The 20,111-nt window shown below is 33.8% G+C and overlaps 1 protein-coding gene and 1 pseudogene across 7 annotated transcripts; both read right to left on the bottom strand.

The window, feature by feature from the left end:
* Window positions 1-1,099: 1,099 nt before the first annotated feature.
* LOC106763109 (ACT domain-containing protein ACR3) lies at window positions 1,100-6,194 on the bottom strand. Of its 7 annotated transcripts, none has more exons than XM_022782353.1 (8): window positions 6,120-6,194; window positions 5,349-5,437; window positions 5,000-5,045; window positions 4,325-4,439; window positions 3,904-3,971; window positions 2,776-3,387; window positions 2,280-2,384; window positions 1,100-1,580 (listed from the first exon to the last, which is right to left on the bottom strand). In XM_022782353.1, the coding sequence occupies exons 2-8, from the start codon at window positions 5,417-5,419 to the stop codon at window positions 1,254-1,256; spliced, it is 1,344 nt and encodes a 447-aa protein (XP_022638074.1). In that variant the 5' UTR covers window positions 5,420-5,437; window positions 6,120-6,194; the 3' UTR covers window positions 1,100-1,253. The 7 variants fall into 7 exon arrangements, 6 of the variants coding, with proteins under 6 accessions (XP_022638074.1, XP_022638072.1, XP_022638070.1 ...); XM_022782351.1 differs by lacking the exon at window positions 6,120-6,194 and adding an exon at window positions 5,832-6,009; XM_022782349.1 differs by lacking the exon at window positions 6,120-6,194 and adding an exon at window positions 5,832-6,009 and having other exon boundaries at window positions 5,349-5,548.
* A 4,692-nt stretch (window positions 6,195-10,886) lies between these two features.
* On the bottom strand, window positions 10,887-15,796 carry LOC106763659 (annotated as a pseudogene).
* Window positions 15,797-20,111: the final 4,315 nt, after the last annotated feature.

Below are 20,111 nucleotides of genomic sequence, written 5' to 3' on the forward strand. Positions count from 1 at the left end.
AAGGACCCGTAAGCTTATTTTCAAGTCCTTACACGATGTCTATAAAACCATTAGACATTGCATTAACCGACCGTCTATGAACATTATAGACGTCGGTTAGTACATTAACTGACGTCTATGAAGTATTCGTTGTGTTTTTGTACAGTTTTTCTTGTGTCGTTGGGTAGCGTAGTAACACTTCCTTCCTTTGCTAGTTTCTTCGTAAGAAAAACTTGTGTCTTTTGAATCTATCATGACATTTCAACTCAAAGACGAACTTGGGTCGTTGCCTATGTCCATTTCGACCGCCAATGAAAAAAAAATACGGTGACATGTGAATTAAGAAGTTACCTAATTTAAAACTTTTATTTTTAAATTAATCTTTTTTTATATAGTAGATTCAACTCCACTGATAAAAATATTAATAACTAATAATATTTCTTGATAAAAGGAAGTAAATATAATTTTCCCAACTTAGTTATCACTTTATATTTTGACATATTTAAAAACTAAAATATATACAAATTGAAAATAAAATAAAATTTTAATTTTATATCTAAATTTAAAAATTAAAAACATATTTAATTCTAAAATCATTTACAAAGTAAAAATATATTTATATCCAAATTTATTTATATAACTTAGTTATGTCCTTTGTAAATTACTTAGACTTTGAATATGAAAAATGATACAGTAACCTTACGGCTCTTGTTGTTTTAAGTCATAAAAGATAAAGTAATAATAGAAAGACACATATTTATATTAATTTAGCATATATTATAAAAATAAAACAATCATAAAAAATTAATTTTTATATTTTAAAAAATAAAAAACATGAAAAAGTCAATTTTTATATTTAAAAAGAAATAAAAAATAATATTACATTAACATAAAAGAGTTTTATGTATCATAGCATCATTATGTAAAACAAAAGTTAATATAAAGAAAGTACATGAGTAAAAAAAGGAAAATATTCTTTGAGTCATCTAATTTTTTTTTACATTTATTCTTTTTTATCTTTTTTTTTTAAAATATAAATTTTATATTTTTATAATTATTTTACTCGAGTCAAAAATAAGATAACATTGAGAGACAGATATGCCAAAGGAAAGACTAAATATAAGTTACATCTTATAAGCATTGGTTTAAAACAAAAGCGACAAGTTAAAGGCCTACCCAAGTGAGACACTGAACAACATTTGATTTTATTCTTAAATATATACAGATTTTGATGTGTCTTTTATAAGCAATGCATGCATGATTTTGAAGTGTGATTATGAAGTCAAGAACCTTTCAAACAAGTTCCCAAAGAAGAAGCTTGTTTTGGCCCAACCTCGGGTTTCAGCTGGTGCTTTGGAACTGCCAGGTACCCTTTTCACATTGACCATCACTGTCTGTCCAATTTCCTTGCGTAATGCTTCGATGATCTTCATGTCTACTGGGTTCCCAGATGAATCTCTCACGTAGAACACATTTAGCCCTTTCTCCCCAATGGTTGACACACCTGCCCTACTAACTGTTAAGCCATTCTCTCGTAGAATCCTTGTCACTTCTGACAGCAATCCCACTCTGTCCTTTGCACACAGTTCAAGGCTCACACCCTGTGTTCACCATCCACAGGATCAATGCTAACATCATCATCATAATTAATTCTATTGTATGCATAAAATGTCAAATAGGATACTGTCACATTTATCACGTAATTAATTGTATCTTGTTCTAGAGTATGTATGACAAGCATCCGTCACATTAACTCAATTTGCATATGATAAAACCAAACGACAAACTTTGCCTTAATGTTTTTAACTTGTAATTTTTAGGTGATAGGGATGTGGATGAGATGATATTACGTGGAGATTATAGGTTCTTAAGCTCTAATGCTCTATTGAAGACAAAAGACCATCACTGTCACCGATTCATTAGGTGGATATGATGGTCACATACAATCTGAGTCCCCATATATCTGCCGTACCATTCGCAACAATACAAGTAGATAGCTGCAGGTTCAAAATGTATTAATTGGGTTAAACTCAGAAGAGTTTCTGATGAAGAGAAAGAAAGAGGGAAAGAAAGAAATGAGCAGAAAAGAATATAGTAGATCGCTGACTTCAGAAGAAAAGGGGTCAAGAGAAAATTAATTCAGTAGTTACAACATAGCATAAGAATTATTGCAACACCATCTTATGAAATCAAGTTGCATGAAGAACTTACTAAGTTCAGACGCAGAAGTTCATCCTCGCCTTCGTTTTTTGGTATGGGTTAAAAAAACATGCATCAATCAAATGTAAAGTTCACATTACCTCGCTAACTCTTCTTTGAATAGCAGCTTCAATGCATTTGACGACCCTTTCTTTCTCTCCTTCAGTATCAAGCGTGCATCCATCCATATGCCGGATAAAGTACTCCTAACAATGCACATTAAACACTTAGTCCACATTTTTCAACTTGGTCTTTCTACATCTATTTTTTTTAAGAATAGTTTATCTACTAACAATGTAAATGAGCTTTCACTGTTTTTCAATTACAAATTTTCACGTAAAGTAGATTTGTTCACTTTTATACTACAACATTCAATTACATAACTCTGTAAAAGACTCTATAGCAGTTCAATTCTTTTCCCGAGTAAATCCCCGTATGAATCATTTCAACTTTGTAGTTTCTGATAAACTATTTTACAGTTGCATCCTTTTGGGTTAAAATCAATTGAGCAAACCAAAAGTTAAATGATCACAGTAATTATATATATGATGGTAAATTGAAGTACAGAATGGATTACTTTTGATAAATGATGTGTACCTGTGATGCATGTTGCCCTTCTGATGAGATTGTAGCATGGAAAACCACATACTGCATGTCGGTGAGAGTGCAAACAATGTCAAACATCAATTTTGCTCGATCTTTGCATCTTACAGTAACTACTGAGTACCCTTTTTCCACAATACGTTCTATTCTGATTTTTGGCCTAAAAGAAGGAGGACAATCTGTTGTTGTTACTCCAGCACTTTCGTAGTCCCTGTCAGCAAATAGCATTTGGTGGAGCCTACGATCCATGTGGGTCAAACCCATTGAGAAACTGGTCCTAGCCACTTTCTCGTCATCCTCACACACGCGTAGGATGTGGTTGAGCTGCTCCTCCATAATAGACAATCTTTTTGATTCATCCATGGCTTGGTTTGTAGCATCATTGACATAAAGGACACAAGCTATTCTCATGTTATGAGTCCAAACTTCAGCAGCAATCACATTGAATTGGAGGCTGGCAAGGACTGCTGATATCTCAGACAAGAGACCCGGGCGGTCCCTTCCAATGATTTCAATGGCTTTATGATCACCAATTGAGTGAACTCCAACCCTTTTGCCTTGCCAACTCTTCACTCCTTCTGTGCTCTGGCCCTTTGGTCCTAGAGCCTGTTGTAATGTTCCCAAATAGTACTCAGTATTTGATGTGTGTTAAATATTTATGTCACTGTAAGGAAGCAATTCTGTTATATTACATATGTAAATGAAGGGTACCTAGCTACTACAATAAACCTATTTTTTTACCAAAATCACTAGTGTATTTTCTACACTGTGGAAGTCTCTAGGAGAGTTTGCAAGTGCATTGGAGATTCAAAGATGAGAAAGGATACAAATCCTATCTGGTTTTGAATATGAACTGAACCAATTATTTTGTTTATACTACAATTGACTTTTTGTTTAAACGAACAAATTCATGATTGGTAATGATGTGTGTTTCTTTTTCTAAGACATAAAACTTATTTTCCACTCAATGCTCCATTTAGCTAACTCTTAATTGTTATCCTATTTCCGTTTACTACATCAACAATCTAAAATTTTTTCCATGATTGTTTGGTTACTAATACATACTATCACATTATATTTAACTATAATAATATATCATATGTAGAGAAGAAAGATGAATACCTTTTCAATGAAGTCTATTGTTTTGCTGTCTGTTATCTTCTTGCCTTGCTGATCGGTGACATGAAACACTGCTTATTCAATTTGTTCAAACATGTCAGCGTTTAGCTATGAATTCATCTTTATTTACAAGATATGCTTAATCAAATATGTTCATAAGAACACCAATGTCTTGTTTTCCATACAAGCACTTAATCTACCAAACAGTGGATTATACCTCTTTTTGGCTCAAATATGCATAGGAAAATAAATACATAATGGACATACATGGTCAAGAGAAAACTGAAAGTAATGAGTAGCATCTTGATAGCGACCAGTGCTTCTCAATAGTAACTAGCTCTTAATTAGGCTAACAACAATCATGGACAGGGCAAATTTTTGTAGTCAATGCATTACCGATTCAAGTTTTCAATCACGAACATACCATCCATAAACCATCCACCATCAGAAGATATGTAAGCTTTGGTAATTATGAAGTCAAGGTCTGTCAGGATTTGCACCACTTCCAGCAGAATTCCAGGTTTGTTAATACTATCAAACTGCGTTTATTTTTTGAAAAATTAAAATTCCGTTAGATATAGCATCAACTTATCTCTATATTAATGATTCATTCTTGAACTACGGAAAAAATATGATCTGATGATGATAGCCACTTGTGGAAGCTAAATGGTTTTGGTAACTTAATAATTTAGCAATCGACTTAATGGGATCTTAACAGAAATTCTGTCTGTTCAATATGCTTTTCAATTCAGTTTTCAACTATCTTTTCTGTTCATTTATTCAAATTAGAACAAGGAAGAAACTGGGAGAATGTTTCTAATCAAAGGTCACTTGGGGCTAAAATTTGAATTATTTTCTGCTAAAATGAGATTTGGTGAAAGTTTTTTACTGAAGTCAGAACTAAGGTACAATAAAGTTTCATTTGGCATATAAGAATAAGAATAAAGCTAAATTCAACGTATTGTGAAGCTCTAGGGTTAAAGTAACTGTAAAATCCATATGATTTAGGTATGTTTCCCAAGATTCTCAGCTGCCAAATCATGACTCAACACAAAGAGGCCATATCATTATCACAATTAGTCATTTTGAGAAATTATACCTTGATTAGTGTACAAGCATGGCAACTATCATTGTCCACAGAGACCCTGCGAAGTGGAAACAAAGTTACCATCAAAGAGTCACTTCTTCCAGGTATTAGAAATTCCCTTCACAAACCCCAATTTCAGAGGGAGTTAACCTTGGACTCTAGTGGGGATTAAATTGATGACAAAGACTAATTAAGCTAAGAATTTCTCAAGCTTTTAACCTTTTTGTTCTGCTGTTCTTTCCCTTTTACCTTTGTGACTACATTAAACCAATTAAGCTATAAAAAAATGCAGACCATTGCTAAGCAAAAGAAAAGAAAAGAAAACCAAAGCTGTAATTCAAGGGAAGATGAAACAGTGAACCTTGGAGGGTTGATTCTGTTGCTGAAGTTCTCATACTCTGGATCAAAATATGGCCAACAAACTTTTGCCATTTATCAGAGTGAAAAAGTCTAGTCAGAGAGAGAAACAGAGCAGTTACTTTCTTGTGCAGATTCCTACTTGCAGTATACAATATAATATAACTGCCTAGCGCAAAACGGATCACAGGTAACTAATGAGACCTACAGCAAAGGAATCAAATAAGTTTTGAAGTTCCTAAGACAGATCCCATCATCAGTTACATGAATGCTATATGTTATGGTGCACAATAGTTTTATCAAGTGTAGTGCATAACGTGCCATATTTATACCTGCAATATTTCACAAATTTGAAAAGCATCACACAATCAAAATCATATTTTAAAACGATGATGTCATCGGTGGGGAATGGTAGAGCACTACTTAATGCAATGCATTAGGCACACATTCTTCATGAGTAAAGAATCCTCGTGCTTCATTTCCTGACCTTTGAACATGACTTTAGGAATAATAACATGTTAAGCACCGAACGTTCCTTTTCCAGTAGATCATCAAATGCAGAGAGAGAGAGACAAGAATAAAGAGGATGACAGGAGAATCATGGCATCGGTAAAAGGAGACATTTTCGGTGCAAAACCTAGATGGGTACGTGGAAGAATCCAGAGAGAGTATATTAATGCCATAGTGGAAATATTAAATGCTATATAACCTTTCCCTTTCTTTGGAGCACGCATAATAAAGCAATTTACTTTACAAATACAGTAACAAAACTCACAATTATTACAGAAAGCAAGATGGTTCGTGTGGTTGAGAGCTCTTCACATAACTTTTTCATCAGTTCCATGTCTTGCATACTATAGTGATTGTCTTCTGATTATTGTGTGGTTTATAACTTCTTTCAAGCAAGAATCACTCTCATGCAACCACCTTTCATGTTATGCTAGGTAAGCAAAATATATATATAACCTCTGGCACCTTTTTTTTTAGGATTACCGATATAAGTGGATTTTAACTCTAACTCAATTCCATAAAACTAGTTTATAAGGTGATGTTTACACCTACTTTTATACACTGAATCACTCTTATCTCTAATCAATGTGAGACTTTCAACATTTCCAAATTGTGTTTGAATAGTGAAAGATCAGTACAAGCTATAATTTTGTAGTGGTTTTAGAGCTATCTAATGACTAGAAAAAGACCCTTGACATGAAAAATTGAGATAGTTGTATGTTCCATATTCAAACTCAAAAATACGTTTATTTCATTCACTATGATCAAATTCTGAGTTGATAGCATGTTTGTTCCAATACAATGTGGGTTTTAAGTCTAATTCAATTTTATAAAACTGACTTGTAAGATGAAATTTGTATCACAATTATATATTATAAATTGATGTTGTTTGTAGTCGTACAACTTCTAACATATTCATTCTGATAGCATATATTAATGTAATTTATAAGTTCAATCCACTTCAACACAACTCTAAACACGGCATCAAGCAACAACAAGAATCCAGATGATGAAGAGACATATTTAAGCTTTAGAGGGCCATGCATATGATACCCAAATGAATGACAATTAAGCTTCGGCACGAATTCGTAACTCTGTAACATAGCAGCAAACAGTTGAATGGAATCTTAGAAGTCCGACCAAAGTGACTTGAATTGACATAAATATATGATTCCAACTTCGATAACAATAGTTGTTTTGTTTCACTTTATTTGTGAATTGCCCTTACCTTATCCTCCACAATTATTCCGTAATATAGAAAGATCTTCAGTTACCACCGTTCAATTTGATGAGTGCTTTTCTGCAAGTTTCTGAGAAAATATTCTTTCATGATGATTATAACAGTGTAGTTAGCATACCAATGAGTTTATATATGGTGATTAAATATATTGAATGATAAATTGTGGGGTACGTAATTTATGTAGCATTTCATTCTCACTTTATGCAAAAGTTCATTGACCAGCTACAATAATGGTATTTTATGTGAAAAACTAATAAGTGTTCATCAAGAGTAATAATATTGCAACAATCAATTTAATTTCTTAACAAGTATATTATAAATAGATTATTGGTAATTTAAATAGAGTAACGTTTCATTATATATTTAAATAGGATTATCCATATATCATTCTTAAAAAATACACACATGACGTAACTAAAAGGTTTATATTTTTACACAAGATGGAAGAAATAAATTTAAATATGTTTGGATACATGTCGAAACAATTTGTTTTAGACACTCATCATGTCTTTTTTAATTGTTTGGATGTGAAAATATTTGAATTAGTGCATTTTAAACAATGAATACAAATAAATCTATAACTATATAAGTCACGTAACTTTTAAAATATTGACATGACTTGTATGTATGAATATTGTTTCCGAGTAAATTTTAGGGACCGAAAGGACTAATCTTGATGATGTAACTCTGCTTCTTTCTGACGCTGGATCTCGGATTCCTTCAAGGTTTCAGCCATTCCTTGAACCGTCCGTTGATCGAGTGGAGGGTATCTACGAAGGCACTCCGATGCTCAAGTTAGGCGTCTATAATAAAGTGTTCTCAGATCTCAACAAAGTGATGCTCAGAGTGAGAAAGATGGTAGTGGGATTGCAGTGTGATTATGATGGAGGTGGAGAATGTGAAGAATGCAAGTGTACCTTGTTTGGTGTCCTTGGTTCTCTATTTATAGGTCTTGAGTTGATATAAGATTAACAGGATATAAACAGAATAAAATATAAACAAATTTACTTGAATACCCATAAACAGTTAAACAGCTTCCTTTATATCTCTTATTAGATACTATTTGATTCTCCATATTATATTGTTTGATTTTCGGTATCTTTAATGGAATACCTTTTAGATTGTTGATGGGCTACGAGCTCAATAATCAGGGTTGGCCCAATTATGGCCCAACATGATGATTGATTTATTATTTTTTTCATTCGGTTGTCTGGTAATCGTATTCGGTTGGTGTAACCGACCGCTGAAGGCATCCTTTCGTACATCATCTCCCTCAAGTCCGAGTTAAGCGTAAGGTTGTAGGCTGGCTTAACTGTAGGAATTTTAAGGAGTTATTAGAAGGTGGACGAGCGCTTGGTTGTTGATAGGACATTCGAGTCATGTCAGATGGGGAGACAGATAAACATGTTTGATTTCGTGTGACTTTAGAATGACACAGTCGTGTTGTCGTTTAGCGTTGTAGACATGATTAGTGTTTTCCCACTTTCAAGGCAGTTGCAGAGTCATCAAAAAAGGTCTGTTGGATCATTTGTATTCAACGGTGCAGATTGGATGGCGGTTTCGTCAGTTCCACGCATTAATGAAATAGGTTGTCTAAGGCAAACCCAACCGTCACTTTTGCCTTTGCTTGGTCGCCCTAGTTCCTGAAGTTTCTATGCTCTGCCTTGCGAGTCTCCTTCTTCTTCAATCACATTTGTGTCAAGTCTTCTCCTCCTTCCCATGTAATAATGGCTTCTTTTTCGCCTGTTTATTCTCTATTTGATAGTGAGGAAAGGGAGAGAGATAAGCATTTTCAAGAACTTGCAATTTGAAATTAATTAAAATTTAATTATATATGAAATAAGTTATCATACTATTTTTTTTTTAAGTTTAAATCTACTTGTGATCTCTACAATGTTATAAATGTATAATTTTGGTCCAGTAAAAATTTACTATCTTATTTGAGTGAATTTGAGGAAGAGTAATTGAGAGAATTTGATGATAAATTTTGTTGTTGTTTATTTGAATAGATTTGGAGGTAAGTGAGAGTGAATTTGGAAGTAAATTTTTTTAATCTGTCACATAAATTAAATCATACACTAATTCTCACAAATTTTACTCCAAACCTACTCTCGCTTAGCTCCAAATTTATTCAAATAAGAAACAAAAAAAATTACCTTCAAATCCTCTCAATTACTCTTCCCCAACTCCACTAAAGTGAACAAGACCTTAGTTTTCTAATTTTTTTAAATCGATTAACTTTAATCCCACATTAATTATATCACCTAATTGCTTAAAAAAACATTCATATATCATTTAATTGCTTAAAAAACTTTACTTGTCTTTAGTGAAAAGAAGTCAAATTGTATTTTCAAATATTATTATTAATATTATATGTGAATGAGTGGATAATAATAATAATATTATTAATGTACACATCATGATGAATGTCTTGTTTGTTTTAAGTAAGGAAAATTGGAATCCAAAATAAAAAGAAATAAAAAAAAGTTGATAAACATAAAACATGTTTACGAATATTAATATTTTTTTATTTTATTTTCTCATTCTCTGTCCTCCTATCCAAACAAAAAATAAAAGCTGATATATACAAAGAAAATGGAATGATATTGGTAAGAAGTGTGGACACAAGTATATTTTAAGTAACTAAACTAAACTGTAAAATCATAGTTTAATAGTTTTAAATTCATCCTTCTCTACTCTATCTTGTTAAGAAGAAACAATATCTTAATATTTCACATTTTCTTTACAACTTAGATTATATAACTATCACTTTTTCTAACGAGAAAATTTAAAGGTTTTTAAGCAGAAAAAAAAATTAATTTTAATTTGATTATGGCTCCTATAAAAATAATACCATTATCAAAAGTATCCAAACGAAATATTCATTGTTTAGGATATACATGTCCACAAATATGGGTGATGTATATGTACAACATGATTATTGGTGTGTAACACGACTTTTTAAATAAATTTATGTTTGAAATTGTTTAAGTTTAATATAAAATGCACCGTTTCAAATTTATTTTTTGTAATTTTGATATTTTTGATAATTATTTTTTTGAAAAATACTAGTGGTGAATATAAAAAATTTATAAGAATAACTAATACCTTAAAAGATTCCGACATAAATACAAGACAATTTTTCATCCAACAGTGGTGATGCCAAATTATTTGTCTGTCACATACTTTATTGTCAGCATCCCACTTATTAGCTTACTGTTTATACAAAAATATATCCAATCACTAATATTTATTATTTACACTATTAAAGAATATATTCTCAATAGATAATTCTCTCTATATATCTCTATATTAGTTTTTATAAAATATAACTAATTTAAAATAAATAAACTGATAAAGTTCATTTTTAACAAAAATACTGAGGTGTCAATTTTCAAAATTTAACTACGAATTAAAAAGTAAAAATATTTCATGACTCGAAAACATCAAGTATATTAACAGGTTGAATGAGATAGTTTGCAAACTATTACACTATACAAACTTATTTTATTAATTTCTAACATAAATTACAAAAATTATTTGACACGGCAATTTATTGTTGACATTGAAATAACACGGTGGTTCCATCATTTAAAATATTTTTTAATTGAAAAAATAGAAATTTTGAAAGAAAAAATAGAAAAAACAGTGTCATTTTAGTGTAATTGACACGTGTACATGTTATTGTACCAGCACCCTAAAAATTATTGGCTACTTCATATATCATATTTTTTAGGGTTAAATATGTTTTTAGTCCCTGAAGTTTCACTGATTTTTGGTTTTAGTCCTTGTATCAAACATTGATGGCATTTCATCCTCTTAATATGGAAACATGTATTTTTAGTCCCTAAAAATAGACGGCGTCAAATCTCACTAACGGACTTGCCACATCTTCTAACAGTTTTAATATTCTCCGCCTGCCACGTCAAATCCTTTGTCTATCTGTTCATCTCCCATTCTTTTCTCCTCCATTTTCTCATCCAAATCAATTGGTAGCGACAATGATTTTTGAGATTGAGAAGTGACGACAGAGGTTGGTTAGTAGTGGTGATGACCCATCCCGGCGAGAATTTTCCTCCATTGAAGAAGAAAAACAGTATTTAGAATGTAAAAACCACTGAAGAAGAAAAATTAAGAAGAGAATGAAAACTCACGAGGGTGTCATTCAGAGTTGCGACCAGAATGAACTTGCCATTGGGGGAGAATTTGGCGAAGGAGACAACATGAACCTTATCGTCGATGAGAGTTTTCAATGGAGCAAAGGTTTTGGTGTCCCAAACTTTGCAAGAGCCATCGTGGCTGGCAGAGAGGATGAGGGTGCCCTCGCGGTTGTAGTGCATAGAGGTGACAGGCATGGAGTGGCCTTTGATGACTTAGACGCATTTTTCGGTCTTCACATCCCAAACCCTAATGCTCTCGTCGAAGGACCTGGACATGATGTAGCTTGATTGGGGATTGAAATTCACACAGAAGATCGCATCAGAGTGGCCGCGGAGGATCTTCACGCAATCGCCCCCGGTGGCGTCCCAGATTCGGATGGTGCAGTCGTCGGAGGCGGAGCAGATATAGTGAGAGTTCGAATCCGAGGACCAGGCCAGGTCAGAGATGCCCTCAGAATGGTCGACAAGGCGGTAAAGGAGGGAAAGCGTGGTAGATGACCAAATAATTAGGGTTTTGTCGAGGGATGCCGAGGCTAATAGCATTCCGTTGTTCGACAGAGGTTGGTTGGTAGTGGTGATGACCCACCGTCGACAAAGCTGACTCTAGCTGTCCTCGCTAGAATCGCTCCCTCACCGACGCCACCAATGCCGCTCTCCTTCCTCTCCATGCGAGGGTTTTTTTCTAAAACACCAAACGTCCCAGCAACACTTACTGTGTTGAAGATTGTGAGAAAGGGGATTGAAGGCGGTGAGAAATTGGTTTACAACTTGGTGGAATTTCTTTGACAGGGGGAATTTGGGATAGGAAGATGATGAATCTGCAAAGATTGGGTTAGGTTTTTTCTCCCAGGAAGATGGCCATGGAGGTTTTCACGGTATAAGCAACGTGTCAGACAAAGAACAGGAAAGCTGGCAGCCAACATTGCATTGTCGTTTGTCACATCAACTAAAAGTTGACGCTGTCTATTTTTGAGGACCATTTTTACATGTTTCCATACTAAGAAGATGAAATGCCATCAATGTTTGATGTAGGGACTAAAGCCAAAAATCAGTGAAACTTCAAAGATTAAAAACATATTTAACCTTATTTTTTATTATCTTAATTTACTTTTCTTTTCTTTTTTATTTTTACACCACTTTGTTACCGAGCTATATCTTCTTTATCATCTCTCTTTAAGGATTCCCTTCTATCACATCCCTTATCATACTGAATATTATTTTATTTTACCATTTTTAATTATTTTTCATGTAATAACACCATTTACTATAATAATTATATTACATTTTAATTTTTGATAAAATATTTTATTAAAAAAACTAATAAAAATTCAAAAAATATACTAATCAAACAAAACTATATTTTATACTTTCATATATAGTTTTCATAATAACAAAAGCAAAATCCACAAGTAAAACAACTCCACCTATTCTACCACAAGTTTGTAATAAAAATAAGAAAATATAGTTCACTTCATTTCTTTAATGATTCTATTTACTTTATAAAAAGTTATGATCATACAAGTTGACTCATCTAATTTAAAATAATATATACATGCTACTGCAGAGGATACAATAGTAAAATATAGATGATTAAAATTTGGTTAAATATATGTTTTAGTTTTCATATTTGTTCTCCATTCTCAATTAGATCTTCATATTTTTTTTTGTCGCAATTGCATCTTAATATTTGTAAATTTGAGGCAATTAAATCCTTTCTGTTAACTGGCCACTAACGTCGTAGGCCAATTGAGAAGGCTTAATTGCCTCAAATTTACAAATATTAGGATGCAATTGGGACAAAAAAAANGGAGAGGGCTTAATTGTCTCAAATTACAAATATTAGGATGCAATTGGGACAAAAAAAAAACAGAGAGGGCTTAATTCCTCAAATTTACAAATATTAGGATGCAATTGGGACAAAAAAAAAACATGAGGACCTAATTGAGAATGAAAAACAAATATGAGAACTAAAACATATATTTAACCTTAAAATTTTGAGAATAGAAATTTGTAATTAAAAAAAGTCAAAACTTATAACAATATACTCCATTCAAATGAATTATTATTTTCTGCAATCAAAGCTTTTGCTTCCCTTCCATGCTTAAAACTAAAATTTTAAAGCATTTTAATTAAGCAGCACAACCAGTCTCAAATTGAATTTGATCCGTTAATAATAACTAATTTGTACCAATCTAACTCATACAGATATCTTGAATTCTATGTCAATGGGATAACGGAAAAAAAAGAAAAAATAATAATGATTACAATTGCTATTAAAGAGTAACTATAACCAACATTAAAATTTAAAATTTTAGTAGTGCGTTGGTATATATATTAATTATTTTTTATTTATTTAAACAATATAACACATAGAAAAAGTAAATAAATGATCAAAATATGTTCAGTATTTATTTGTTTAGCTGTTTTATCCTTGTTATATATGAATATTTTGAGTTTGGAGTTATATGGGCTTTACTTCTTGCAAAATTATTTCTTCCTCCACCTCCATAATTTTAACTGCATACACATATTTATTTATTTATTTTATACTTTAAATTGTATATCTTAAAATACAAAATTAAAACTACATTATAGACTTTAAATTGTATAATTAAAAATCATTTTTTTATTTTATAATACAAAAAAAATGTATTTTAAATTATATATTTTGGAATACAAAATAAAAAAGACATTATGAATTATATCTTCGGAACACAAAATTGTTATAAATTATATACTTTGGAAAAACATGATTTATAGACTCTACAATTTTTTATATATATATATATTTTGGATAGTGCTTTTTAGAATAAAGGAATTACATTTTAGAGTATACATGTTAAAATGAAAATAAAAAGTACATCTTAAATTATATCTTTCAAAAGTCCAAAGTTTACATTCCGAATTACATAATGAAATATAAAAATTTACCGAGAGTATATGAAAAAAGTTATGGAGGTGCAGGAACTACTCTATCTTTTAGATTAGCAGTAACTTAATATATTGATATTTCTTTTATGAAGAGTTAGTATCACTAAAAAAAAGCTATTTATATGTGAAATTAAGGTGCAAAACCGAAAAGTAAAGTTAGGAGAAAAGGATTATCGTTGAATGAGTATTGCTAGAGTGAAACCACAGAAACATTGAACCTTAAAAAGAACGTAAGAATATTAAATGAAATACTTAATATGATATAGTTAGCCTAAATATTCATTTACTTGTTAAACTAATCTTTTGAATTCATTTAACACAAATTCTCATGTTTATCATCAACCATCCCAATCCATTTGAAATCCAACTTCGATTTCAAAGTCAATGAACAGCTCTCTACATTACAATCTTTTCCCAGTTCCTTAATCTTCTCCATTTTCACACAATAATAATATAATAAAAGAACGAAATCTAGAATGATTGTAATTTGGACGTGTGAGGGCGTTAATGGATAGAGTCGTTACGTAACTGTAATAACCGTTCAAATTTGGCAAGTTTTTGTTTAATAGAGTTGTTTTAGACAAGGTAATTACTTTGAAATTCAGGAATCGTTAATGAATGAAAATTTGAATAAACCATCAATGACGAGGCAGCTACCCAAAGCTCAACAGCAGTGTGAAAAGAATCATATGACAACTATTTGTTTCTCTGTTCTGAATACTTTCCTTGGTCAAAAGAAAATAAAAAAGAACATTAATAAAACAGATTATGTTTTCTTATTATACGAAAAATTTCAGCAATAATTAAATGAAAGAAACCTCGGCTTAGAAAGAGATGAAATATATATATATATATATATATATATATATATAAAGGGTCTGAGGTCAATCTTTCTCTTGACTCACTTTTCTTCCATTACACTGTCCTATAATCCTTTACTCGCTTTTTATCGTAATCCTTTAGTCGTCCAATCTTTCAGTGATTAAGTATGAGTTGACCTACAAAATATACTCTTATACTCAAGTCAAGTATGTTTCTCAAGAAGGTTTCAGTATAATTCTGGCATAAATGATCTTACTTGAAAGTTGACTTTGTATTTATATGCTCTATAGCTGTCAAGTCCATTAACTATCCATCAATGCAACATATTTTTATGCAATATAACTCGATAATTACTCATTAATGTCATATATTTAATATATCTTAGGCAATATATACCGCTAATCATTCATAAATGTCATATATTTGCATATAATATGGTAATTACTCACATATACCACTGCTACGTCCATCCACCAACAAGAATTTAACCTTCAACTCCTTTGCCCCTCGCTCTGCTCCTAAGCTCGTCCTCAAATCCAAATAGCCTTGGATGTCTACTCGCTCCCCAACAAATCCCACAATCTTTTTATTATAGGGTACTATCAAATCCTCAGATAGGTCCATCTGCTGAAAGGTTTTCCAATATAAGATATTGACCGAGCTAACTTGGTCAATGAGAACTTTGCCTACGCTATAACGGGCAATGATTGCAGTTATCATCATCATTAGATCATCCTGCTCCGGATCTGGGGCGTGAAAATCTTCATCTAAGAAGGTGATCGCAAGCATTGATCGCTTTACCACCTCTACTCTGTTTACACTCCTTAAACCCCTCAGGTGTCTCTTCCTGGCTGACAAAGTCGAACCGCCTCCTGCAAAGCCTCCCGAAATTGTATTGATATGGCCCCTCAAGGGTCGCTCCCTGCTTTAGCTTCTGCTACGCCGATCGTCCTTGTTGTTCCAGCAGCTACCTCTTGTTGGGATTTCTTTGCAACTCTCCCTGTATGTACTTCTTAAGGCGACCAACCTTTATCAGTTCCTCAATTATGTCCCTGAGGCAGGACAATCTTCAATATTGTGGCAGACATTCTAGTGATATTGGCAGTACCTTCTCCCATTAGCACTAGGAGGAGTATGTAGCTAGCAAACTTGTGCCCTCTAGTAACGCTTCCTCTAGTATCGTTGTCCTAGGTGCACTCAAAGGTGTGTAACTGGCAAACTTGTGCCACTTTTGGACCTCCCGACTTCCCGAACCTCCCTTCTTTTCATCATAACCGAACAGTCTCTTCCCTCCTTTCGTTCGTATTTGAGATGCGTAAGTTGTGCCATTTCCTCCTTCTAGCCTTTTTGAAAAGCCCTCATTTCTTCAATTCGTATGAACCTCATTGCCCTATTATGCAATTCTCCCAGTGTTGGTGGCGGCTCAGTGTAAAAGCTATCAAGGAAAAGGCCCGGTTTCAACGCAGTTGTTAAGCTACTCAAAATAAACTTCCTCCCCACATCCTTCACTTGGCACACTATCCTATTGAAGCAATCCATGAAATCCTTCAACGTCTCATCCCTCCCCTACCTTATCTTCACAAGGGCTAAATACGTTAGATCATTTGCTCTACTAGAAGCATATTGTTGGCTGAACAAATCTCGTAGGGTATCGAATCCGTCAATTTTTCTAGGCTCCAAGGAGTGGAACCATTATAAGGTTTCCCCCTTTCAAAGAAAAAGAGAAAACCTGACACCAGACCAGGTCATCTGATGAGTAAACGACCATAGCATGCACGAAGGATCCCAGTAAATGCTCTTTTGGATCAGTCATTTCGTTGTACTTTTCCATCGTGGGGAGCATTTTGTTTTCGGGCATTGCAGCCCTCATGACTGCTGCTGTGAAGGGATGAAGTCCTTCTACCCGATCGGAGCATTTTCTTTTTGGGCATTGCGACCCTCATGCCGGTTGGTTAACAGAATCAGGTCTTGTTGCGGCGCTGGTAGCCTTCTGACCGCTATTTTCCGCCTGAACCGTGGGGGCGTTGTCAACCCTTTGCTCTTGTGTAGGCATCACCAACTGTTGGACCGACATCTCCCTTTGTCCGTCACCCCGCTCTACCCTCAAGGCCGCTACCTCTGCCCTCAATTCCTGCATCTGCCTCCGCATCTCCTGAAGCACCTCCAACTGAAGTTGTTCTGTCATTGTGGTCTCAATTGGGCTTCTCCTACTCTCCTCGGGCCCCATGGTGGGTGCCAAAATGTTTCGATTGAAGGGGTCTGAGGTCAATCCTTCTCCCAAATCACTGTTCTTTGATCACACTGCTCTATAATCCTTCATTTGCTCCTTACCGCAATCCTCCGAACTGTCCAATCCTTTAGTGACTAGTGTGGGTTGACCTGCAGAAAACACTCTGACGCTCAAGTCAGGTATGTTTCTTAAGAAGGTCTAAGTATAATTCTAACATAGATGATATTACCTCATCATTGACCTTGTATTTATAGGCTCTGTAACTGTCAAGCCCATTAACTATCCATCAATACAATATATTTTTATGCAATATAACTAATTAATTACTCATTAATTTCATATATTTAGTATATCTCATACAATATATACTGCTAATCATTAATAAGTGTCATATATCTACATATAATATGGTAATTACTCCTATTAATTGCTCATTGATGCTTTCTAGTGTACTTGCGTAATCGACCAGTGCATTCGCATGATCGACCGATCAACTCTACTAACATCACCTTACCCGATCATCGCTCTTCCCCAAGCCTTTCCTCAACTGTTCTTCTCCCAAATCTTCTCCTCTCCTCGTCATCCTCCTCTTCCTCCTTAAACCTCACACCCACTCTCCTCTCCTCCACCTCTTTAAAAAACCCCTTCTTCCCACCCATTATGAAGGCCCAAGCCACCCAATTTTCCTTCAACCTCTTTATGATCCCCCTCGGAGTCCGATTCCCGACCCTGGGGCTCCGAAGCTACTGGATTGACGAGGCCCTTGATGACGATGACAGGTTCGGCGAGGGCTTTGGGCTCGGGTCGAGAAGAGCTGCTGACAATGACCAAGGTTCGGGTGTTCTTCTGAAGCTCGCCTGGGCTATATAAATCATGGGCCAACTAAATTTAGCAGTTATCTGCTGTAAAAGGGACATTAATTTTATGCATATAAAAGAGATTGAACCAGTTCCTTTGCTGTTTTATTTTTCTTTTCTTGTGTATGAGTATTTGTTGTCTTCCCTACTTTTAACTTCTCTCTTTTTAATATTTTCTTTAGTAAATATAATTTCATGATAATCGAATGTGCAACATTGCCTCGTCTTTTGATGTTAAATTTGCAATGCTAGATTGTATGAGCATGTGGTAGTAATATCATTTGCTAAGGTTTTCACTGAGAGCTAACATAAGTTGAAATATCCTTATAGTTTTATCTGAATGACGTTCTAGGATCTTACATAAGTTGATCTGTATGCTGGTATTCTGTGCCTAAAATAATATTTTTAATTGAACTTCTGCCTGGTAAAAGTTATCAAATTAGAGTAGAATAAAGTCTGAACCTATTTAAAACTTCAGGTAAAATGTATTACAACTCAAAAACAAGGTACTGCAATGCAACTAATGTATTTCAGAACCTTCTTTCTTTTCTCTTTCTTTTTCGTGCTACCTATCATTCGTTTACTCAGTACACTTAGATGTATGTGCATATTTATTTTGGCAATCAGGAGTGATTTGATGACGTGTATCAGTGATAGAATGGACAAATTTAAGGTATCTTACTGAACTCCCACAAAATATTGATTTGGTGACTTTAGATCTCTCGTTCATCTCTATTCTCTTGGTAAGCCCTGAAATCAGGTTAAACATGATCCTATATTCCTATTTCAGTTGAAATGAAAATGAAAGTTTACAATCATAATCTTGCTTCCTGTTTCTCTTGATTAAAAGGTTGTTCATCCTTTGTAAGCAAACTGAGAAGGATAAGGGAACCACATTAGATGATTTTCACTGAACTAGGAACTAAGGGTATTATTATTAGCCTTCTTGATCCACTAAATGTTCTTGGATTCTTTTAATAGGTCATGTCTGTTGTGGTCAATGTCATGAAGGAAAATACAGCATTAGTGACTTTAGTTAAACCATAATTTGAAGCTCGTAGATCTCAAGTGAGGAATACATACTCTTTTTTTTTATAATTTAACTGTTTGTTTTGTTATTCTTAGTTATAATATGTACATTTAAATATTCTCTACTTAGCTATACGATATTGAATAAGTTTTGGTAACTGGATGAAATACTACATGCACGCCCTTGAAATTGTTTCATTCACTTTTTCCTACTCTCCTTTGGTCTTGATTTATTGAGAGATTGCTTATAAGCATATTTGGTGAACTTGGTGTATCCCTCAGATTGTATCAGGATCGTAAGATAAATTTGAGGGATTTGAGTAGTACCAGGAGGGTATAATAATTCTGTGTAGGTGTCTTTCGTTGAAGTGGAATGCTGGTGGGACATCTAGGGGATATGTTTCCCTAGGTTCCAGCTTGGGGTTGGACACTGGAAGGAACCAAAGGGGAAGAAGATGTTATTCGGTCTTTATGAGTTGTGATTTTGTGAGCAGAAGAGGGTTTCGTGGAACGTTGAGGTTTTGCAGATCGTGGACGAGGATTTTCGTTATCTTTGTTGTCGGCAAAGCTAAGGAGTTTGGGGACATGAGGCTTCTTGGGTTTGGCGGACGAAGGGGGTCTGGATGAGAGGATGGAGGAATCACCATCTTCGTCGTTGGCTTCGGTGTCACTGCCGCCACGACGACATAAGTTGCGCAATTTGGCGGTGGACATATGGGAGAGTAAGGGTTCCGATGGAGGCAACAACCAAAAGTTATTAACAACTGTTAGCCACTTCAATACATGGTAGTACTCTTAGCCACTTCAACAAAAACTTGACGCCATCCAATTTTTAACGACTAAAGTTACATATTCACTAGTACCAAAAAAGGTTTTTAAGTCTATTCATTTAAGTATGATAAAAAAATATTAGACTGAAAAAGTATGCGGTGGCAATTTTGTAAATAAAAGATGTTATTTTAAGTCTGTTACTCTGATAAAAGACTTA

Source organism: Vigna radiata, chromosome 6 (genome assembly GCF_000741045.1).
Source record: "Vigna radiata var. radiata cultivar VC1973A chromosome 6, Vradiata_ver6, whole genome shotgun sequence".
Lineage (NCBI taxonomy): Eukaryota > Viridiplantae > Streptophyta > Magnoliopsida > Fabales > Fabaceae > Vigna > Vigna radiata.